General features: G+C 43.8%; 1 protein-coding gene across 3 annotated transcripts; it reads left to right on the top strand.

Moving 5' to 3' along the window:
• Window positions 1-5,378: 5,378 nt before the first annotated feature.
• WDR5 (WD repeat domain 5) lies at window positions 5,379-23,045 on the top strand. Of its 3 annotated transcripts, none has more exons than XM_079961458.1 (15): window positions 5,379-5,620; window positions 7,423-7,600; window positions 11,776-11,933; window positions 12,640-12,748; window positions 13,552-13,625; window positions 14,137-14,226; window positions 15,284-15,373; window positions 16,900-16,983; window positions 17,540-17,595; window positions 18,753-18,799; window positions 18,895-18,970; window positions 19,903-19,936; window positions 20,656-20,730; window positions 20,952-21,039; window positions 21,960-23,045. In XM_079961458.1, the coding sequence occupies exons 3-15, from the start codon at window positions 11,853-11,855 to the stop codon at window positions 22,058-22,060; spliced, it is 1,005 nt and encodes a 334-aa protein (XP_079817584.1). In that variant the 5' UTR covers window positions 5,379-5,620; window positions 7,423-7,600; window positions 11,776-11,852; the 3' UTR covers window positions 22,061-23,045. The 3 variants fall into 3 exon arrangements, with proteins under 3 accessions (XP_079817584.1, XP_079817585.1, XP_079817583.1); XM_079961457.1 differs by having other exon boundaries at window positions 5,381-5,620; window positions 7,423-7,596; XM_079961459.1 differs by lacking the exon at window positions 7,423-7,600.
• The last annotated feature ends 1,188 nt before the right edge of the window (window positions 23,046-24,233 follow it).

Consider the following 24,233-nt stretch of genomic DNA (forward strand, 5'->3'; position numbering starts at 1 on the left):
AAAGTGCTCAGTTCTGGCACCTCTCATTTAGGCACCATTGCCACTCTTAAGAGAATGAGGGAGGTGTTCATGGTGAATTCCAGCACCTTTTTTCCTGTAAGAATAGCACTGCATACACCTGTCAGAAAAGTTGCAGAAACTGCAAAACCTAGCTTTGTTACAAAGTGGTAAACGTTCTTAAATTATTGGTATAGGTCAGAACACAAGAGTGGCTGGTGAGAGCCATGTGGTTGAACTAGAGCAATCAGCTTAAATCAGCTGGGTTTCTCAGGTAGACTGGGGGTGGGGGACAATAGGACTGCTTACCTGTTTGTTCCCAAGGTAAAGGAAGTGACATAGCTAAGCCTGGCAGGACAGCTTACTCTGTTTCCGTGCGCTGCTCTGGTTCGCCAGAAGTGGCTTAGTCATGCTGGCCACATGACCCGGAAGCTGTACGCCGGCTCCCTTGGCCAATAAAGCGAGATGAGCGCCGCAACCCCAGAGTCGGCCACGACTGGACCTAATGGTCAGGGGTCCCTTTACCTTTACCTATGTTGGTTATAGGAGGCTGGTTATCCCACAACAATGAGACAATGTACAATGTTTAGAACATAAAAATTACACCATTAATTAAAAATAATAATAATACAGACATCCATGAAACTAAATGCCTCCTTACAGGACTGAAGCCCTGATTCAGCAGTTCCTGGCAACTCCTGCAGCTGAATTGGATCACCTAGCTGGAATGGTGAAGTCAAAGCTGGGCTGAGCTAGCCAGGGTGGGGTTAGTGCCAGCTTGTTGTGCCAGGGGTATCGCTTGCCACTGAAGACACAATCGGGATTCAAGATGATCCTAACAGATTGGAGAACTGGGCCCAAACTAGCAAAATGAATTTCAATAGGGACAAATGTCGGGTTCTGCCCTTAGACAGGAGGAACCAGCCAGACAAAACTAAGATAGGGGGACACCTGGCTTGCCAGTACTCTGCAATTCTATTATTCTATGTAGATATTTATCTATTTAAAAAAAAATGTACGAGAAATTCCTCTGACCAGGTAAACGTCTTCCTTATGCTACTCTGTAGATGGATAGCCCTTTCGATTTCAGTTCTTCTCCCTAATTTTTCCAGTTTGCACATTTCCACATCAACTTGCATTAAAAAACGTCTTCGCAAAAAATCAGCTGCCTGTTCATGCATACACCTAATGTGCAATTTTTTGCAAGTAATTTACCTGGATATTTGCATATGTTATTTTCACTGTGTGGATTTTGATATATATATATATATGCACCTGGGGAGGGCGGGCACATGACATAGCCAGAGAATTGCATTGCAAAACATGGGGAAGTGTAAATTTTTGAAGGACGGCTATATTTTGGTTTGTGACTTGTTTTGGGAAGGATGAATTCATAAACTCATAGAACTGTAGCATTGGATGGGATTCCCAGAGAATCATCTAGTCCAACCCCCTGCAATGCAGGAATCACAGCCAGAGAATCTCTGGCAGATGCCAATCCAACCTCTGCTTAAAAACCTGTGAAGAGGAGTGCACCACCTTCCAAGGTAGTCCATTACAAGGTTGAACAGCTCTTCCCACCAGAAGAAATCTTACCATCAGAAAAGTTCTTCCTAATGTTTACTCGGAATCTCCATTTTTATCATTTGAATCCATGGTTACAGGTCCTCCCCTCCAGAGGAGCAGAAAACAAGATTGCTCCATCTTCCAGGGAAGATGTTATTGGTCAGGGATGTTACAACATACATACAGATCATCCTTTCTGAGTCTTGATGCCAAAGCAGAGAGAGGGATGTTTCCCAGGGGGGCCATAAAAAACTCAAGGTCTAGTGGTGCCTGGAGTAAATAACTGCAGGTGTCTGGAAAATTAATGAGACACTTAATTGCATAAATGTGGGTTCCTGTCGAGAAAAGGACCAGGGAGGCTAATCAGGAGGATCCCAAGAAGTCTGGGACAGTGAATGAAGAGAGATAAACAGCTGTTGCCTGTTGTGTATGTGGCTTTGTTGTCATCTTCATCTGCCATTCGACCAATTTCTGCTCGCACAACCACAACTACTTTGCCTTTGTAGCGCTGCAATGCTTCAAGCAGTAGTATGTTACTTCAGAACTACCTGACCAGAGTAAACCATATAGTCCAGTGTCCCTTTTCCTACAGCAGCCAGGAGGGATGTGATGAAATATCCACAGTCTGTTATTTGTCTCTGCAGATATATATATATAATGTTATTCACAACACATCACTACAGTATGTTGCTTGAAAATCAAATCAAATTCTTCACTAAAAAAAAAAAAAAATCTTTCCACATACTACCACAAGATTGAAGGGGATTATAAACACGATCTTCATGCATATAACAAAATAAGGTTGCCATACAATTTAGAAAAGATAGGGCTTAAAATTTCCTTTGGTTGCATAAATCTGATGTTCTGATAGATAGCAAAAGCAACCCTGGACAGCTCAAACAACCTTAATGTGAGTTTGTGGGAGGGTAGGTTGTATGCTTAAGTCCCTTAATTCCTGGATCCAACAAGGATTCAATTGCTGTCAAGTTTCTTGGTATGTGTTGTTGTTTAGTTGTTTAGTCGTGTCTGACTCTTCGTGACCCCATGGACCAGAGCACGCCAGGCACTCCTGTCTTCCACTGCCTCCCGCAGTTTGGTCAGACTCATGTTTGTAGCTTCGAGAACACTGTCCAACCATCTCATCCTCTGTCGTCCCCTTCTCCTTGTGCCCTCCATCTTTCCCGGCATCAGGGTCTTTTCCAGGGAGTCTTCTCTTCTCATGAGGTGGCCAAAGTACTGGAGCCTCAGCTTCACGATCTGTCCTTCCAGTGAGCACTCAGGGCTGATTTCCTTCAGAATGGATAGGTTTGATTTTCTTGCAGTCCATGGGACTCTCAAGAGTCTCCTCCAGCACCATAATTCTTGGTATGTAATGGCCCTCAAAGTATGGGTCATTAAGGTAACAAAGGAAGTGGCTCTGTGCCAGAGGTAGTTAGAAAGACAAAAGCCTGGGCTTAGGTGTGTGAGCCAGAAGGTAGAACCAAATATGCCTGGTGGGAGACACAAGCTGATCTTTGTCTGGGTATACCAGTTTGTGGCTATGGGAGAAGCAAGACCCTCTTTGGATGCTAATGCTATGAGCCCCTCCATTGTAGGCTCAAGTTCTATACATGTGTAAAAAAGCTTCTCTCCCTGTGTCTTTAATTGATGTGAGTCATTCTGGAAGACAATAATTGTCTGCAAAGCAGGATAATATTGTGGCATGCACACCACCCCAATCTCTGGGCTATAGTCTGCTACTACATCACATACATGAACTATTATCTTGAGTTACAGATAGGTAGCCGTGTTGGTCTGCCATAGTCAAAACAAAAAAAATTCCTTCCAGTAGCACCTTAAAGACCAACTAAGTTAGTTCTTGGTATGAGCTTTCGTGTGCATGCACACTTCTTCAGATACACTGAAACAGAAGTTTCCAGACCCTTCTATATAGTGAGAAGGTGGGGAGGGGTATTACTCAGAAGGGTGGTGGGAATGGGTGATTGGCAGATAGCTGTGATGAGCCTGTTGACGACTCTTAACGACTGCAATAGGTCTTACAGGAAAAAGCAAGGGGTGAGAAGGTGAAAAATGGCTTTGTCATGTATAATGAGATAAGAATCCAAGGTCTTTGTTCAGACCAGGACTCTCCATGGTTTTAAGTTTGGTGATAAGTTGCAATTCAGCAGCTTCTCTTTCCAGTCTATTTCTGAAATTCCTTTGTAGTAAAACAGCTACTTTGAGATCTTGTATAGAATGTCCTGGGAGATTGAAGTGTTCTCCTACTGGTTTCTCTGTCTTGTGATTCCTGATGTCTGATTTATGTCCGTTTATTCTTTGGCGTAAGGTCTGGCCTGTTTGTCCAATATAGAGAGCTGAAGGACATTGTTGGCATTTGATTGCATACACAATGTTAGACGATGAGCAATTAAATAGTCCCGAGATGGTATGTGTGATGTTGTTGGGGCCAGTAATGGTGTTGTCCGGGTGTATGTGGCAGCAAAGTTGGCATCTGGGTTTATTGCAGGCTCTGGTGCCAGTGTCCGTGTTAGGTCTGGTTGTAGTATTATTGTGGGTTAGGAGTTGTTTAAGATTGGGTGGCTGTCTGTAGGCAATGAAAGGTCTTCCTCCCAGAGCTTGAGAAAGAGAACTGTCATTGTCCAGGAGAGGTTGTAGATCTCTGATGATGCGTTGTACTGTTTTAACTTGGGAGCTGTATGTGATGACTAGAGGTGTTCTGTTATTTTCTTTTTTGGGTCTGTCTTGCAGCAAGTTCTCTCTGGGTATCAGTCTGGCTCTGTTGATCTGTTGTCTAACTTCATCTGCTGGGTATTTTAGTTCTAAAAAGGTTTGCTGTAGATCTCTTAGGTGAGAGTCTCTGTCTGTAGAATTGGAACAGATGCGGCTGTAACGTAGTGCCTGGCTATATACAATGGACTGTTTGGTATGTTCGGGATGGTAGCTAGAGGCATGTAGATATGTTTGTCGGTCAGTTGGTTTACGGTATAAGGTGGTGTCTATGCGCCCATCCTGTATTTTTATAGTAGTGTCCAAAAAATGTATTTCTTGCATAGATTGATTCATTGTTAGGTTGATTGTGGGGTGAAAATCATTGAATTTCTGGTGGAAGGTGTCCAGGGTCTGTTGACCATGTGTTGACCTTGCTTTTTCCTGTAAGACCTATTGCAGTCGTATCTGAAGAAGTGTGCATGCACACGAAAGCTCATACCAAGAACTAACTTAGTTGGTCTTTAAGGTGCTACTGGAAGGAATTTTTTTTGTATTATCTTGAGGTGCAGGAATGCATTTATTTATTCATTTATTCATTCACTCACTCATTCATTCATAGCATACAAATGGTTAGGTGTGGGTGTGAAATTTTAACTCTAACACTGATGCAAAATAATTAATACTTTATGCAATATATAAAGGTAAGGAAAACTTCTTCTGCCTTGCTCAGTTATACAAGCCTCGCCGCTTCTAATTCAGCCCCTGCCCTGAGAAGGACCGACACGTGTCTTTTTTTTTTTTTTTTTGCTGCTTCCAACACATTCGCACATTCAGGCGGCGAACAAAGACGTCGCTCCCCTTTAAGGCGTTTAGCGTCCGCATTCCCATCCACGCCGCCTGCCTTTTTTGGTTCCTCTCTTTGGAAAAAAAGATCATTGTCCCTTTGCGGACACTATACCTTTAAGGGTGGGGCCTCCCTCCCTGGACTGCAACTCCCTTCACGCCTTGGTCGCTGCGCGTAAGGGACGGGTCGATGGGAATTGTAGTCTGATAACGTCATCGCGGCGAAGCCGGCCCGTGGTAGGTGCGTAGAGCGCATGCGCCTGGGCCGCTGCCGCCGCCGCCGCCGCCGCTGCTACCGTCTCTTTCCCTCGAGCTGCAGCCAGCGCGGGTGCCGTGAGTGGTGCGTCGCTTTTTCCCAGCCGGGTGCGTTTAGTGCGCCTGCGCGAGGCCCTCCTCCTCAAGAGAGAGCTGCTGCCGCGGCTTCTGCTGCTACTGCTGCTTCTCCCGCCGAGCGCTGAGGTGAAGGCGGCGGCGGAGAAAGCGGCGCCTCTAGCCGCGCCTTAAGGTGAGTTCGACTTGTGAGGAGAAAAGCGGCGGCGGCGGCAGCACCACCTCCGCCTCGTTCGCGGAGAGAGGAACCGGATCGCTGAGGAGAGGAGGGGGGATTGAAGGGGGCAGGGGAAGGGTCTGGGCCCGCACCCTCCGCCCATCCCTCGCTTCCTCGCGGGAAAAGCGCACGCGCGGGGCGGGGGGGGGGAGAGAGCTTCTCCTGCTGGAGCCCAGTAGCGATTCCTTCGGGGTGGGGAGATGCACGCTGGCGCCCCTGCACGCTCCTCCCGCCGTCCTTCCTGCCGCTGCTCCTTATGGGCCACCACGGTTAGGCTTCCCTGTGGCCACGATGCTCGGGCTACTCTTCTAAGTAGTGCCACCGATGGCGAGGATGCCCCTCGCGAGAATGCTGGGTAGTGAGTGCCACCACACTCGTGGCGATGCTCCCGGTGAGGCTGCTGCTTGGCGCCTCCCGAAGTAATGAGGCTCCCGGTGGTGGCACAGGTATGGCGATGAGGTCATGGATGCCGGCATGCTTGAGGAGGGGGCTGTTAAGTAGAGCCCCCAATAGTACAAGTGGGTTGCATCCCACGATGATCTGCTCAGAGCAGACCCATTGCCGTGAATGGGCCTAAGTTAATCATATGCAGAGTGCGCAGTGGCTCCCCTGCCCTTTCCTTGCGGAGGAAGGGGATTCAGCAGCGTGGAGGGGGGTTCCCTGGGTTGGGTTTGATGAAGTCCCACAGGGACAGGTTGTGGAAGGAGGAGAGCTGAGGACTGATAATGAATCATTGAGGGACCCCAAAAGAAAGAGGGAAATTAGAGAATTTTAACCCCTCACCCAATTGAATATTGGACAATTAGGAAGAAAAGTTGGACCATGTGGAAACAGAATCATGGAGTCCTACTGGGTCCTTTCATGCTGAGGTCTATGTTTTCCTCCTCTCCCTTTATTCCCACAACAGTACTGTAAGGTAGGTTAGGCTGAGAGGAAATAATAGAATCATAAAATTGGATTCGGAGTTGGAAGGCCATACAACTTCTGTTTAAAAACCTCCAACAAAGGAGAGCCCACCACCTTCCCAGGTAGTCTGTTCCACACCATGAAGCTTACTTTGTTTTTTAAATAATTTTTACTGATTTTTTTCTCATAACAAATATCCAATATCCTAACTAAACATTCATTTTCCAATTCCCCCGCTGCCTATTGAGTTCCCTCAGCTTCCTTGTTCTCTGTAAATAAGATTGTAAATGTTTATTTAAATCCTGCCAACAAGTCCATTTTTTTTGTTGTTTCGGCAAATATATTGTAAAAGGTCCCCATTCTTTTTAAAAATCACCGTTGTCCTTTTCATGCAGTTTGTCCGTTAACTTTGCTAACTCTGCATAATTCATCAACTTTTCTTGCCATTGTTCTTTTGATGGTACATGAAGCTTACTTTGGACTACATATACATAGGATCACACTGCTGATGACTTATCTGCCTGGAATTTGTGAGCTGTGATTTCTGCATTGCAGGGAATTGGACTAGATGATCCTTGGTGGCCCTTCCAACTACAGTTCTATGATTCTATGTCCATTAATCTCAGTGATCCTACTCTTGGATAGAACTACTGTTGAATAAAATCCAATTTTCATAATGAGACTGCTAAGGAACTACTAGTACTGGTATACGCCATTTTATTTCATTTTGCAGAGCAGTAGCATTGCTTGGGTTCCTGTTGATTTGAAAGGGGAATGTGCAGGAAAACTTCCTGCTCGGTTGTGTTTAGGGCTATTGTGTGTGTTATTACAATGATATCCCATCTTTTCTACAGGGAGCTCCAAAGTGGTGCATGTGGTTCTTTCTGCCCTCTTCCCTATTCTGTCTGCACATCAACCTTGTCACGTAGGTCTGGCTGAGAGGCAGTGACTGGTCCCCAAGTTCGCAGCCAGGGAGCTTCATAGCTGAGTGGTGAATTTGAAGCTCTGAAGTTGCCCCAGCCCTCTTGGTAGGTTTGATCATTATTCCTTTACCTCAGTTTTTTCAGCTCATCAAAATGGGGCAGAGATGGAGGCAACTGTAAGGCATTTAGTTTACTCTAGAGCCTGTACTTGGGTAATAGCAGCAATGGTGCAAAAAGGGGGTGGGACTGAATGTGCTGGGGAAGGACGGCAGGCGGAACGAGGAATCCCCACTTACGTGTACGTGGTTCTTACAGGGAATCTGCAAGGGAGCCATGGACTCAAAAAAGGTTGAGAATCACTGGACCTCAGTATAGTGAACATATTTTTTTAAAAAAATAATTTTTATTAAGTTTCTTTTCTCATAACAAATATCCAATAACATTACTAAACATACATTTTCCAATTTCCCCCCTCCCTGTTGACTTTCCTCAACTACCATTTCTGGTTTGTTACATCAACTGATACATTCTGCTGTTTGTATACTGTAATATGTTGTCACATTGTTAAAGTTCTTATTCTCTGTAAATAAAGTTGTAAATGTTTATTTAAATCCAGCCAACGAGACGATTGAATTGTGCTGCTCAGAAACTGAAGGTCTGTTGAGTCATGTCAGAATGAGGGACGGAGGGAGCCTCCGTGAGCAGAGGCAGTCTACCTGAGGGAAGGGGAGCGGTTGGTTGGTTGCTTGGTTTTATTCTCATTCTCATTCTCATTGTGTATTTTGTGTTTTTATGCTGTGAACCACCCTGAGATCTGCCAGGTGAAGGTATAGAAATGTAATAAACAGAAGCAGAATGTAGGGTGTGTGTGTGTGTGTGTGAGAGAGAGAGAGAGAGAGAGAGAGAGACTGACTAAGACTAACCAACGAAAATACCAGATGAATAATAAGAATAATACATAAACAATGACATAGTGATTGATGGGGGTTATTTTATTTTGATTTTATATATTCTGATCTTTTTTGCGAACCACCCTGAGACCTCCAGGTATAGGGCGGTATATAAATTCTAATAATAATAATAATTTATTCTTGTTGTTTCTGCAAATATATTGTAAAAGGTTCCCATTCTTTTTCAAAGTCACTATTGTCCTTTTCACGCAATTTGTCTGTTAACTTCGCTATTTCTGCATAGCTCATCAACTTTTCTTGCCATTGTTCCTTTGATGGTACTTCTCCAGTCTTCCAGTTTTGAGCTATTGTAGCATACATGCTGTTGTAGCATACATAAATAGGTTTCCGTTTTTCTTTTGGCAATTCTTGTCCTAAAATACCTAACAGAAAAGCTTCTAGTTTTTTAACAAATGTTATCTTAAACATTTTTAAAAATTCATTATATATCATTTCCCAAGAGTGAGTATAACTTTTATATGCACTGAGAAAACAACAAATTTGTGTGACTTGCTTTATTGTGATGTTTGCTTTATTGCGGTAATCTCGGACAGAACCTGCAATATTTCTGTGGTATGCCTATAGCTGTTTGTGTTACAGGCATCCCTCCCAACTTAAGCGGGCATTACGTTCTGGGCCCCTGTGTGCATAAGCAAAAATCACATAAGGGAAGGAGTACCCTCTAAAAAGCCTCTAATTGCCTGCCCCCCCCTCCAGTTCTCTCTCTCACACACTCTCCACGCAATACTCTCTTCAACTAGAGTTGAAGCTTTGGGGCTGTCTGGAGGCTGGAGGACATGTGAAAAAGCGGCGGCAGCTGCACTACTGTATCCCCTGCACTTCTTGTCTCTCTGGGGCTTCTTCCGCCCTCACTGAAGTTCTTTTTGAGCTCCCGAGAGGGTCTTTTTTGGCGAGCCACAAAAACTCCAGTTCTGTCCCACCATCTATTTGTTTATTTCCTGGCTCTGTGCATATACGTGGTCAAGTTAGTCATGTCTAAGGTGGGGTGTGTGTGCCTGTATTAGTGTAGCAGTAATGCTCTTAGTAATAATTCTGCTACTAATTGTTGTGATTATTGTTTGTGGTAGTGATAATGCTCCTAGTAATGTTACTACCACCTATCCATTGTATTGTTTAATGCTGGTATTAAAGCAGTGCCAGCAGTAGTGCTAACACTCTTCCTCCTCCTCCATACCATCCATCATTACCTGCACCCACAGTAGCAGTAAGAACTTAAGGAGATCCCTGTTGCCAGGCCCACCTAGTCTATCATCCCTCCTTTCCTAGTGGCTCCTCTTCCTGCCCACATTCTGCAGGAGAGACTCCCTGTTTGAAACCTTAGAGAGCTGCTGCCAGTTAGTGCAGACAGTAGTGGGCTAGATGAACACAAGGGTTCATTTGACTTTGTTTAGGACAGCTTTCTGTTTTCCTGTGTCTTCTGAACCTCAACTTGTGGTGTGTTTCCTTCAAACAAGCCACGGCATTAACCAAGGTTTGTTCTTGGCTTACCACTTGTGGTTTGTTTGCAGGAAGCAAAAGCAAGAGTCCAGATCTGGGCAACACAGCAAGGCCAAATCTAGCTTGTTTTGTCTTTGATACATGGGAACAAGGTTGAATTTCTTTTGAGAAGTGAGTGCTGGCACCCTTCTCATTCTGGATAAACCATAAGTTGTTTTAAAACTGTGGCTTAATGTGTGTGTGTAATATAATTAAACTGTGTGTGTGTAATATAATACATTGCCTGTACTACACCTGGAGGCAAGAGTCCTGCTATATCTGGTGAAAACACACCTGTAGCAATGCTGCAGTGAGACGGTTCCCTCTGCAGTAACAGCTCAAATTTCCTAGAATATGAGTGCAGCATTTTATCAGACTTCTTTGGAGACTCAGACATAGAAGATGGGATTTTGCTGCAACAGCAGCAAACCCTCTTTTCTCCCTAGCTGGTTTGCGCGCTGACCTTTAAACTCCCAAACTCTTAATTTAATTTCATTTCTGAATCTTACTATTAGCATTTGTTGGTATTGCCATCCCAGAAGACTTGATTTCTTAAATCACCCAGACCTTTCATGTTTGAGGGTCTGACTTCCCAGTTTAACAACAACTTATACATGGCAGTTTGTATTACTTTTTGCAGATTTGCACAGATGTGGAATGGGAGGCAAGCTTTACAAGCTTTCTGTTTTAAAAATTTCAAATGGAAAATATGTTTAATGGGGAAAAAGAATGAAGTGTCTTAATTCAGTTAAGAGTTATAATATATGCAAAATAAGCTGAGTGACTCTCTGCCATAGCAAATAGGTAGTGCTGAATTAATTAACGGTTGTAGTGGGAAAGGAAACCATTGCATCTGTTCAGATCCAAATGAATAGACGTGAACTTCTTGATGAATCATAGATCATGTCCGCACTGTTAAAGCACTGTTAAGGCATGTGGCTTTCCCCAGAGAAATCATGGGAACTGTCATTTACCACTTCACAGAGCTGCAATTCCCAGCACCCTTGGCATACTGCAGTTCCCAGGATTCTTTGGGGGAAGCTATGGGTTTTAAATGTATAGAATAGATTTGACCTCAGTTGTTTCTCTCTGGACCCTGCCTTTGAAATTGTTTTGCTTAGGTCTGGTCACCTTAAGATCAGTGGCATAGTGTCTTTCCAGACTGAAATGTACTATGGTTTTTTAATACTGCCTTTTTCTGATGTCAGATTTGTGCCAGTGACTCCCTTGTGGCGGGACTAGGTGTAGCATGCAGAAGGGTCCTGGTAGTAGTGCATATGCTGTGTTTGGGTCTGAATAGAGACAATGGTTTCTTCTTTGTCTTTGCTGCCAGTCTACTGCAGCTACCCCTCTGGAAGTTATATTTGGGGAAAGCAAGTGCAGAACAGGAGAGCAAGTATTGAAGGACAAAGCCCTGGGGTAGGGCTGGTAACTAGCTTAAAAACCAACCCCTAACTTTTCTCCTGCCTCTCCAGTCAGCGCTTACACAAACACTAAAGAATTTATAACATCAGCTTTAGGAGACTGCCATCACAGTCCAAGAGATGGTCACTACAAAGTGTGATAATGGCTTTAAGAAGCTTTAAAATTTGTCATTGGGCATGATTGAACTTCTATGTTCAGAGATGCTCCACATTGGAGTATCAGGTGCTGGTGAGCAAATGGGAAGGCTGTTGCAGGATGAGGTAGGCTGTGGTCTGATCCAGCAGGACTCATGTGGGTTGAAGGTGTATTGGTGCAATGGGCTTCTAGTTTTAATTTGGGGTTTGTGTGTGTGATGTGTGGCTTGGCTGCCTTAAGTTTGGAAAACCATTATTTTCTCCCTGTTTTCTTGTAGGAGACACCCTCCTTTGAATTGGCTTGCACTAACATCCCGTGAAGTGCCCGGATCCTGGCTTGCTAGTTTTCATAGCCATGGCAACGGAAGAGAAGAAGCCAGATTCAGAATCAACCAAAACACAATCAACACCCTCCTCTTCAACCAATCAGAGCAAGGTGTGTGTCAGGGCTTCTGGGCTGTAATTCTGTCTGCAAGTTCAAATATTCTGAGGATGGTAAACTCTTGTATGTAGACCTTAGTTTATGGGGGCATGTTTGTTGGCTATTGTTCAGCTAAGAGCCCAACCCCAGCTCCGACTCTTCTGTCACTAGAGGCAGATCTAGATTCATTCATAAGGATCTAACTGCCATACTGTTTACTGTTGCCTGCTTATAGGTTGCCTCCCTTTGGAAAGTATCGAAAGGGATTGTAAGGGAAAGTTCTGATCCAGCTCTTTCCAAGCATCTAACACAGGCTTCCTCAAACTCGGCGCTTCAGATGTTTTTGGCCTACAACTCCCATGATCCCTAACTAGCAGGACCAGTGGTCAGGGATGATGGTAATTGTAGTCCCAAAACATCTGGAGGGCTGAGTTTGAGGTAGCCTGATCTAACACAACACAGAAGGGTTGTTAGAGGTCAAACTAAACTTGATCATTTTGATTAGATATGGCCCCCATCCATCTTGGGCTCCCTTATCTTTGAGTATTTCTGACTGTTTCCTGAATACCTGTTGGGTTTGGATCCTGCCTGCCTGGGACAGCAATAACAGGTGCCGTGGCAGGCCACCTGATAGACCACAGCATGCTAAGTCAGGCTCAGAGAGTCATGCAAGTTTTGTAGGGCTGTTCTTGAAGCATCTCTTGTGGTTTTCTTTTCTCAGCCTGCCCCTGTAAAACCAAACTATGCCCTGAAGTTCACGCTGGCAGGACACACAAAAGCTGTCTCATCAGTGAAATTCAGTCCCAATGGGGAGTGGCTGGCCAGTTCTTGTAAGTATCCATTCTGACATGGTCAAGAGGGATCCTTTCCTGACTCCTATTCACATTTATTTCTAGGGCTGTTTTCCAGTTCAAGAAATCTAGTGTTCATTGTGTTAGCACATGCATCAAGCAAGAGCCAAACCCTCTTTGTTTTTTTAGATTATTCTTTCTTGGGGCAAAGATTAGGCATTCTCTCCTGTCCGAGAAGGTGGGAAGCTGCCTTATACATGGTCAGACCATTGGTCCATTCAGGTCAGGATACCATCAATACTGACTGGCAGCAGATCTCCAGGATTTCAAGTGGGGGGTTATTTTCCAACTCTACCTCAGTTTGCCAAGTATTGAATCTGGAACCTTCTGCATGCAGAGCAGATGCTCTTCCAGAGTGAATGTCCCTTTTTAGATGGTTCTTACCATCGCTAATTTCGCACTTGGGACTTCCTGTACACTATGAAAACTAAGGGAGGGAGGGTTTTTTGGTTTTTTTGCTAGAGGGAGAATTTAGAAATATCCTATTTATAGTCTGCATTTGAAACTGAATTATATGCCTTGTGTAAGTCAAGTACATTTGCACAGTTTCCTACTCAGATGTGAGAGGTGTAAAAATTCTTCTGCTAATATCATATGATGGTGGGCTGTATTTATGTATTCACTTAAACAAATGCATCTTTATAACCCCCATCTTCTCTAAAAAGAGGGCAAAAAAGAGTATAATCAGGGTTCAGAAATACCTGCATGCTTCCCCACCCTCACGTTGCAGGGTCAAGGTGCCTAAAATAATTTTTGTTGGTGGATTCTCTTCTTTTTTTTAGCGGCTGATAAGCTTATAAAAATCTGGGGTGCCTATGATGGCAAATTTGAGAAAACCATATCTGGCCATAAACTGGTGAGTACCTCCCAATTAATAAGGGGACTGCTTGAAGTGTTTGTTGCAGAGTTAACTGGACAAGTGCCTCAAGATGTAACAGCGGCTTCTGCCTATGCAAATAAGGAATCGGTGGCTGGGGATTTTTAACCATCTTCTTGCCTGGAGGGATTTAGCCTATGGGGGCATGGGGAATAGGTTACAACAGTTGCTCACTTCAGGAGTAGATCGTTAACCATTTCTGTTGCTTGGGTTGTTTGGTTTTTTTGCCTTCTAGAACATGAGAAAAGTTCATTGCAAAATAGTACATGAGAGTGAAGGAGTTATTTGGCTAACCCTTTTTTTTTTGTTTCTGTTATGCTCTGCTGCTTGGAGGGAGGAGGTTTTTTTGCTAGAGGGAGCATTTAGAGATATTATCCTATTTACAGTCTGCATTTGTAACCACCTCATTCTTTGTAAATTGTACACAGTTTATCAGTTAAAAACAGGTGAATGACTTTTTGTAAAGAAAACTAAATATTATCTGTTGCAGGGAATCTCTGATGTCGCTTGGTCATCCGATTCAAACCTTCTTGTATCTGCTTCAGATGACAAAACTCTCAAAATCTGGGACGTGAGCTCAGTAAGAAGCTTGTAGTTGCATCCCCTACTTGTTTTGCTTACCACCCAGCCATCTTGGAGAGCCTTAACTGGATTCTAATATGACTGTCTATCTATAATGGTGCTCCTGATCCAGCTAAACTCACTTCTGACTTTTCATGGCACTGAATCACAAACTCAGCTTTATCAGGACTTCTAGGTTTTCCTGTCCATTGAACTGAGTCTGCTCTTGGTTGTTAAAAGGCTAGATTAAAAGTTCAAAATAAATTTACCTCAATTTATATCCTGTTCATTTTACAAAATGTTGCCAGCAGTCTGTGCATAACGAATACATAAAAACTACCTGTGTGGTTAAAATAAATCTTTAAGGGATCCGTCCTGATAATTCAGACAATGTCAGAGACCCGTTTTAGGCAGTAATATAATCCTTTTTGTGTGTGGATTATTAACAGTCCAAACTATAAACAAATACCTTCACCCCTTAATGTGGACCCAGCCACCAGATATATAGCCTTTAAATATCTTAAACTGCTATGGAAAATTTAACAAACATTTTCCTTCTCGTGGGTATTTATGTTCCTGACAACAAAAAGAAGTTTGTGTTGGCTAAACTTTGAGAGCTGTAGTGTTCATATTTTCATTGAAATGTGCATGGATAGCAAAGCATTTTTTTAAGGCCAAGATTTGTGAGTTTTTCTTAACGGTTGTTTTGCAGGCTGAATAGTTTTTAAATGCAGTTCCCTTTTTGAAGGGGAGATATAGGAATTCCCTTCCTGCATTGCTGGCTCATTGTTGTCCTGTTAAACCTGTTAGTGGTTCATTCCACTAATGGTGCTGTGGTCACTTAACATTGGGGGATGGGGAGCAGGGAACCAGGACACCCTGCAGATGTAGCTTTGTCTCCAGGTGAACTGACACTGGTTCTCTCCCACCCAATAGCTGAGCATTTTAAACTTGAGTCCCAGTCCAGTGTGTGATATCTCTAGTGTCTCCACCCTATGGTGCTACATTCCTCACTGTGCAGCCAGTCCTAAGAATATGGAGCTCTGGCTCATTTACTGTTTTTATTATCATTTTAGGGGAAATGCTTGAAAACCCTGAAGGGGCACAGCAACTATGTCTTCTGCTGCAATTTCAACCCACAGTCCAACCTCATTGTCTCAGGATCGGTGAGCATTTGCTTTTGCTGAAAAGAGGCAGTGGGTCGCTCCTGCTATCTCTTTCATAAGACAGAAAATGGTGGGCTGGGCTCTGACTCAAATCTCTAGCTGTGTTGCAGCAGGCATTAACTGTTTCATTTCAGGGCATCATGGTGCTGGTAGGACACAGTTTCCTCTTGCCATGGCAGATATTCAACTAATGTATGTGGGGTTGTGGGGAGGGGGTGGAGAAGAGAAATATTGGCCAAGTATCTGCTCTGTTGTTGATTTCATCAGTGAACACACCATTGTGATATTTGAGTCACAAAGGTAGAGTCCACAGGCCTATAAATCACACAGGCTTATGCAGAGGCATTTCCTTACCTTAGGTTTACACAGGTGCAGAACAGGTGCAAGGAGAACAGGGTGCCTGCTCCTTACCAGGCTAGCTGAAAGCTGAGTTTTTCCTGCACAAGCATTATTGGCACATTCTTAAAACAGTCTGAGGAAGCGGGTGAGCCCAACAATTTCCTCTCACACTCTTTTACAGAATTTACATCTCTTCGCGTGTTAAAGGTAAAGGTAAAGGTACCCCTGCCCGTACGGGCCAGTCTTGACAGACTCTGGGGTTGTGCGCCCATCTCACTTAAGAGGCCGGGGGCCAGCGCTGTCCGGAGACACTTCCGGGTCACGTGGCCAGCGTGACATCGCTGCTCTGGCGAGCCAGAGCCGCACACGGAAACGCCGTTTACCTTCCCGCTGGTAAGCGGTCCCTATTTATCTACTTGCACCCGGAGGTGCTTTCGAACTGCTAGGTTGGCAGGCGCTGGGACCGAGCAGCGGGAGCGCACCCCGCCGCAGGGATTCGAACCGCCGACCTTTCGATCGGCAAGCCCTAGGCGCTGAGGCTTTAACCCACAGCGCCACCTGCGTCCCCCTTCACGTGTTAGCTATCTGTTAAAGCATATACTGTAATTTCTACTAATTTCCAAAATGCATAAAGATGACAAGCCATTTGGATCTGGGCCTCCTGCTGAAAGGCAGGAGTAAGCCCTGTCTATCTCTGCTTTTTGTGAGTGGGGTGTCCCTGCAGTGCACTCTATAGAGCAGCTGCTATATAGGACAGGTAGCTTGTGATGCTCCAGGACAGTTGGAAAGGCCCCCCTGGTTGTTAATTTAGTCCCAGGGTGAACCTTCACTATCTGTCTCTGCTGTAGTTCAAACTCGGATGTTCTGTGCAATGGCTGTGTAACAGGACAGCAAGGAGAAGGAACAAAAATTGGTAATAAAACTTTTCGCAATAGAGGTAGCATTGTTTGTAAAATCTCAACTGTGCAATAAACTTTGCCCTGATTTCACACAGAGGTACTTGAACAGTGACTTCTTGCTTTGGAAAGAGGAGAGAGGATGGAACCTGATTCTAGGTTTCTTGTGAAGATATTAACCACAGAGAAATCTTGTCCCTGATTTTGTCAATGGAGTTCCTTTACAAGTAGTTGAAATTTTAAGAGACAACACTGAAATCTTCTGAGTTTATTCCTTTGTTTTGTCTCCAGTTTGATGAGAGTGTGAGGATATGGGACGTCAAAACCGGGAAGTGCCTAAAAACCCTGCCAGCCCATTCTGACCCGGTTTCAGCGGTAGGTCCTCTTGGGATGAGTTGAGATGAGCTGGTCTGTCCCTTATGCTCCCCCACCCCCGCCCCATCCCATGACAAAGTTGCCTGCCACCTGTCAGTAACATTTCAAGCTTCTTGAGTGAACTCCTGGTCTTCCAGGCTGAGCAAGTGGAGTAAAATATTGCTGCTGCTGCCGCCTTGTTTGGCTAATGGTTCAGCAGTGTCAGCTGGGGAGGAAAGCTTGCCCTGCTAGATGTGAAATCCTACATCTGATGCTTACTCCAACCATAGGAATACAACACTCCATGCCACAGCAGTCTTTGGCTCCAGGTGGATGTCTTGCACCTTAAATTCTGCAGTAAACATTCAGCAAACTGGCAGAGTCTCTTAAAGAGCAGCAGTGTATTTAAATTGGGTCTTGGTATGGGGGGCATTCTGGCACCAACCTTAGGGAATTTTCTTCCTGAAAAAGGTGCCTTGTACCACAGATGCAATATCGCCTCTTGCTAAGCCACCAAAATAATGTTTATTTATGTGTGGCAGTATAAATTCAATTAATAATAAATTCTTGCCTCCAGGTGCATTTTAACCGTGATGGCTCCCTGATAGTGTCCAGCAGCTATGATGGCCTCTGGTAAGTGGGAGAAGGAGAGAAGGCTGGGTTTAGATCCTGAGTCTGTGAGGTGGGGGCATTCAGCCACCCAAGGAATGATGGGTAGAGAATGGGTCCCTCTGTCCACAATTTTGACTTGATTTCCAGTCCCTCCCTCCAACCCCCCAAGAGGCAGCTCTTTTGTTCTCCTGCCGCTAAACTGGCTCAGACTGGCTGTATCTTAAATATTGATAATTTTAAGCCTCAACATTGGAAGAATAGGCTAAGAGGTGTGTGCGCACATGTGTGTGTGCACATGGGCTGTGTATATGGGAGATCTGTGTCACTTGCTTTAATTATTTAATCTGATGATTATGCAGGTTCTGACCTATAAAAAAGAAAGAAAAAGGAGCTGTCACACAGTGCATAGGGGAACACACAGCTTTCATGCAAAAGGTCCCTGCAGCATCTATAATCATCGTTTATTTATATGTCATCTTTACATAGTTATACCATGCTCAGGTCAGCTTACGTAATTACAAAAAAAATCAACATTTTCAGTCATAAACAATACATGAAAACTTTTTAATAAGTATAGAAGGATTTTTTTTTTACAGAAAACCCAAATAATTCATAAAGGGTCTAACTGTAAAGATAGAAAAGCCTAATTCCATTAACAGCAAAGCTTATTCACACTCACACACCCACACACCCTGATTAAACCTTGACAGAGACGCCTTCATGTCCCACCCCAATAGTCTCTAAGCCAGGCATCCCCAACCTTCAGTCCCCCAGATGTTTTGGACTACAATTCCCACCATCCTTGACCACTGTTCCTGTTAGCTAGGGATCCTGGGAGTTGTAGGCCAAAACATCTGGAGGGCCGCAGGTTGGGGATGCCTGCTCTAGGCATTCTGAACAGTAGGTCCTGCAGGACTCACATTTAAGATGATCTCTGGCCCCTTCAGCAGCAGCAGCGCTTGCAGGACTCGTTTGGAGCTCTCTCAGGCCAGGTGGGAATAGCTCAGCAAAGCAGGGAGCAGGTCACCAGCAAATACTTCAGCAGTTAAGAGCAGAGGATATACCAACTGTCTGATCCTCTGCTTTTGCCAAACTTGTGTGTTGTCCCCCTCGGCTCTCTCCCCCAACCATAGTTTTTTGTTGCCTTACTAATGGTGACTTTCATCTTCACCTTGCAGCCGAATCTGGGATACAGCATCAGGACAGTGTTTGAAAACACTGATTGGTAAGTTTTGTGTGTGCGTGCTCCAAAGGCCCCTGCTAACTTATCCTGCAATAATAGCCTTTCATATGATGGGTTTCTCTTTCCCTTCGCTGCAGATGATGACAACCCCCCTGTGTCTTTTGTGAAGTTCTCTCCCAATGGCAAATATATTCTAGCGGCAACGTTGGACAAGTAAGAGTCAAGGGGTGTTGTGCTGCTTTTTCAGAGCAAATAACTAATTATTGTGGCAGGGTTGCTCAGCTTTATCAAAGAAACAAAACTTCCAAATACAGGGGCATTAGACCTCCTGATTTACTAGATCACAATCATACATATTTAAACATTAGCTAAACTAGCACAAAAGCTTGGAGAAAGAAGTATGCGCAGTCATAACCATCCAGACTTCATTTTGGTTGACAGCTTTGAATATGTTTCTGCATATATATTGTGCTCTCATTTTTCTGGCCAATTTGAAACCTAAGATAAAAGACCACTCTTTTCAGTTCCAGGGATCCATTCTAGAAGATGAGAAGTAGGGGTGGGAACAGAGTGATTGTGAGGGCAAGTTGCTGAAAGGGTGAACTGTGAGAGTTCAGAAACATTAAACTCTAGTGAGGAGGTAGTTGAATAGATATCTGAGTGGGGAAGGTACAGTGAGCTCACAGAAAAGTGGTCATGGCGATACAATGAATGGCAATGGGAGAGAGAAGTCACTCTAAAGTTTAGATGAGAAGAAAGTCTCTTCTCTAGGTAAAGAGATAAAATATGATAGACATTTGATGAAGAGGCTTAAAACTAGCAGATACAGTGGTACCTTGGGTTACAGACGCTTCAGGTTACAGACTCTGCTAACCCAGAAATAGTACCTTGGGCTAAGAACTTTGCTTCAGGATAAGAACAGAAACCGTGCAGCGGCGGCAGGAGGCCCCATTAGCTAAAGTGGTACCTCAGATTAAGAACAGTTTCAGCTTAGAACGGACCTCCAGAACGAATTAAGTTCTTAACCCGAGGTACCACTGTAGTTGCTTTAGATAGGCATGAGGATGTATGAAACATCTGAACACCCTAGAAGCCTAGATACTATTTTAAAGTATTGTGCTTCATTTCCCTGTCTTTTGCTCCAGCACTCTTAAGCTTTGGGACTACAGCAAAGGAAAGGTGAGTCTTGATATTTTCCTTAACAGTGAACTTACTAAGGGAAGTCTTTTTAATAAATGTTTCGGTTGGCTGGTTGGTTCCCCCCACCTTTTACTTACAGTCCAAATCTCTGTGTGTGTTAACTCAGAAATAACTCGCTGGGTTCAGTAGGGCTACTCCCTAGTAAACGTTTTAAGACTCCAGCCATAGGTTATTACTGAAATTTTTCAGTTCTATACAGCTTTATATTTTCAAGAAAAAAATCTCAAAGTGATTTACAGCACATTAAAATAATAGTCCACAGTAAAACATTACTGAAGAAAGTAAAACAAGTAAAAATGTGATATTAAAAATGTGTCACTGGAGTGAATTGTGCATTGTTTCACATGCTGGGGGGGGGCAGGGAAAGATGACTGTAATTGGTAAAATGTCCGACTGAATTGTTAAATATATTAACATTGACTATAAGCACAATTCATTTTTTGCTTTGCTATCTTGAAAAACAAAAACAAAAAAGGCCAAAGGTGACTATAATGGCACCCCCAGCCTACGTTTAAGGGGCCATTTGGTGAATAGCTTACACATCTGAGTTTCTAACACTGGTGAGCACAGGTTGCTGGATCCAGCATCTATGCTCTTCTTATGTTCTGTTGTAAAGCTTGGTCAAGGAAATGTGCTTGAGGGCTTGCTTTTCTGCCTCTGACTTCTGTGGTGTATTCTGTGGTCTTTTTATATTCCAGTGCCTAAAGACCTACACAGGCCACAAGAACGAGAAGTACTGCATCTTTGCCAACTTCTCTGTTACTGGTGGAAAGGTGAGAATTTCTTTTTCTGGGCTGCTGTGGAAAGGGTTTTGAGCCTACATCTGCAAACTCAACTCATGGTTTTGCTTTGAAAGTAAACAGGGATGCTCAGTCCTTCTAAACTGTTCTCTAGAGTTCATTAATAATAAATCCTGCATGCATCATTTTAGTTGGCCTGGAGTGAGGTTGCTCCTTTTTCCCATTTTAATACATTTGTTTTCTCCCTCATTTAGTGGATCGTTTCTGGTTCAGAGGACAACCTGGTTTACATTTGGAACCTCCAAACGAAAGAGATTGTACAGAAGCTGCAAGGGCATACAGGTGGGAGGTCCCAGAATATTTTAAGTGGTTTACCCCTAAGTGGTGTGAATTCACAGCTATTTTGGACTGCTTACTTAGCTAGGAAAGGAAGACCTGACTAAATAAGATCCCCCCCACCCTCAGCAAGCATCCCTCTCCAGTGTCTCATGTCTTGTAGAGGGGTTGCTCTAGAAGTGTCTTGAAGATGGTTCACTGAGGACTAGTGAACTTGCTTCTGAATGCTTTGGTACAGAAATTCTGTCATGGGTGTGTCCTTGACTTTAAAGGAGTAATTGTATTTGATTAATCAAGAAGATTTTTATCCTTCATAATCAGTTCACAGTAGAATACAGTGGACCCTCCGGATACAAACTTAATTCATTCTGGGGGTCTGTTCACAACCCGAAAGTTATGCTCAGAGTGCTTCTGTGCATGGCGAAACCCAGAAGTATACACTTCCAGGTTTGCCGTGGCCATAACCCAAAGATTCTGTATCCAGAGGGATACATAAGTAGAGGTACGACTGTATACAATTAAAAAAAATATTACAACTATAAAATGCACAAAAACCTTTCTAAGTGGAACAGAACAGTGTAAATTCATCCTACTGAATGAAATTCCTTAACTATTAGAAGGTTGGCAAGCAATTAGGGCAGGTCTATTATAGCTTAGTGGTTAGAACATCTGCTTTGCATGCAGACAGTCCCAGGTTCAATCCCCAATCTCCTGGTAGGGATGGGAGAGATTCCTGCATGAAACCTTGGAAAGCCACTGCCAGTAAGTGTAGACAGTACTGAGCTAGCAGCAAACTTTTGTGGGTTTATTTTGCAGGTTACCTTCAACAATGGTCCACTCACCCAAGCAGATTGACGTTTTGTTTTGTTTTTTTACTGAATCACTGGATGACCATGCCTTTTGTTGCTTTCTGTCTCTCCCAACAGATGTTGTGATCTCTACAGCTTGCCATCCAACGGAGAACATCATTGCCTCAGCAGCTCTAGAAAACGACAAAACAATTAAACTTTGGAAGAGTGACTGTTAAAATGCTTTCAGCATCACTTCAGAGACTGCTGGGGGGTGTCTGGAAAACATGGGGGTATTTTGTGTTTGTGTTTTTTGAAGACCCATTTGCCAGGAAACAAAGCAACCTTTGAGAAGATGATTTCTCCTAGTCTTTGCCCAAAGAACTTCTTTCTTTGGCTTGTCTCCAAACTGGGCAAATACAGGTTTTTTTTTTTTTGGGGGGGGAATAATAAAAAGGTTCTGTTTTCTTTGATGAATTGGCGGCTTTCCTACTGGGAAGCCATTAACTATTCTCTCCTTGGAGAATAAGATGGCATCCTCATTCCTTGGAGGGAACTCTGTCTCCTAACAGCAACCACCGCCAAGTCATAAACTTAGAAAGAATCTGGATATGTTAACATTCTTAAAGAAAAAAAGATCCAGGCAGGTAGGCCCTAGTACATAAAACTTTAAATAGAAGAGCCATGGTGGCTCATTACTAAAGGCAATTTTTTTAACGTGACCAAACAAGTGTTCTTTTGCCTTGCGCCTCTTCTCATTTCCCACCCATGCAAGTTTCCAGAACCTGTGATTAAATCACCCTTTCTTTGTCCTTCTGTGTAATGCACCCTGTTCATCATGCTCTCTGATAGATGCTACTTGACAGTAAAAGTCTATTCATGCTTTTCACCCCACTCCCACCCCAAATTATCTGTTCAACCTCTGTCCTCCAGAGTCCTTGCTTGTGGCTTTTTGTTTGTTTTTACTTAAAAAAAAATATTCTGGCAAATTTCACAAACTGTACAGTTATTTCTGTGTAAAAAACAAAACAAAAACACTTTTTTAATCTTGGAAACCTCATTGTATGAGCTTGTATTTGCTAATGGTATGGCTTTATTCTATCCCCCCCTTCCACATTGGTATATTCCTTTTCTACCCTTTCTTCCCTCCTCTGCGCTTATCAATATTTTACACATCAAACCTGGTTACCATATGCACAATAAAAAGGTGGGATTTTTTGTGAATTGGTCGTCATTCAAGTGGACTGGTGTACAGTGTCTCTGGATGTGGCCCCTGCCAATTCCTTGTGTGGACCACAATTCCTTGGGGTCACAGCTGATTGCCTCATGACCTGCTTCCAAAGACAAAAACCAGTGTGCAGTGGAAGGAACTGAAGACAAAATTATTATACATTCAGATTCATTACATGCTCTTCCCCATCTCTTCCCAAGACAGGTTACAATTTAAAAATCAGTGTTAAATTCAGCCATAGGAGTAGGGTGGATCCTGGAAATATCAAAGGCTCAGGGTAATGAAGGCATTGAAGGAAACTCACTTAGCTATTGCTGAAGAGAGATTGAAAATAGTCTTTCCTACATAAGAGAAGCCTGCAGGACCAGGTCAGTAGCCACCCATCTAGTCCAGCATCCTGTTCATAGAATTCATAGAATCATAGAGTTGGAAGAGACCTCTCCCCTCCTGTGGTTCCCAGCAATGTATTCAAAAGCAGTGCTGCCTTTGACGATGAAGGTAAAGCATAGCTAGTAGCCATTGATTGCCTTCTCCATGAATTGGTCCACTCCAGCCCAATCTTTTAAAGCTGTCCAAGTTGGTGGCCAGTTATCTTGGCAGCTGTGATTTTAGGGATTTTTTAGGGACCCTAACTGCTTGGGATGATGTACTGACACCCATTTCCACTCATAGGAGATGGCCATGGAAGAGACCAGCTTGTGTTAGTACAGTTTGTTAGTTTCCATAGGTCTGACTGGTGTACAGGATATGTGTGTACACCTGGAACTCCTTTACATCTGCAGGTGAGGCAGTGGATGTGCTTGCCTTGGTAATGGACTGGATGAGAGCCAACAAACGAGCTCAATCCCAATAAGACGGAGGCACTCTTAGTGGGCAGTTCCCTAGACCAGATGGTTGGGAGGCTGTCAGCTCTTGATGGGATTACATTCCCTCTGAAGGAGCAGCTTGGGGGTACTCCATGATCCATTGCTGACATTTGAGGCTCAGGTGGCACAGAGTGCCTTCCATCAGCTTTGACTGGTGGCCCAGCTGCGCTACCAGTCAAAGTGGGACAGATAGCCTAACTTCTGCTGCCTATGCTCTGGTAACCTCTGCTACATGGGCTGCCTCTGAAGACTGTTCAGAAACTTCCACTGGTGAAGAATTCAGTGACCAGGTTGGGCACCAGGGCAATACAATTT

This window comes from Podarcis cretensis (genome assembly GCF_951804945.1).
Source record: "Podarcis cretensis genome assembly, chromosome: Z".
Taxonomy (NCBI): domain Eukaryota; kingdom Metazoa; phylum Chordata; class Lepidosauria; order Squamata; family Lacertidae; genus Podarcis; species Podarcis cretensis.

What these genes read in the sequence shown, in the direction of transcription:
- WDR5 (XM_079961458.1), top strand. Translation starts at nt 11,853, where the DNA reads ATGGCAACGGAAGAGAAGAAGCCAGATTCAGAATCAACCAAAACACAA. An exon ending in CTTCAACCAATCAGAGCAAG is followed by an intron (nt 11,934 to 12,639) that starts GTGTGTGTCAGG and finishes TTCTTTTCTCAG; the next exon opens with CCTGCCCCTGTAAAACCAAA. An exon ending in CTAGCGGCAACGTTGGACAA is followed by an intron (nt 18,971 to 19,902) that starts GTAAGAGTCAAG and finishes CTTTTGCTCCAG; the next exon opens with CACTCTTAAGCTTTGGGACT.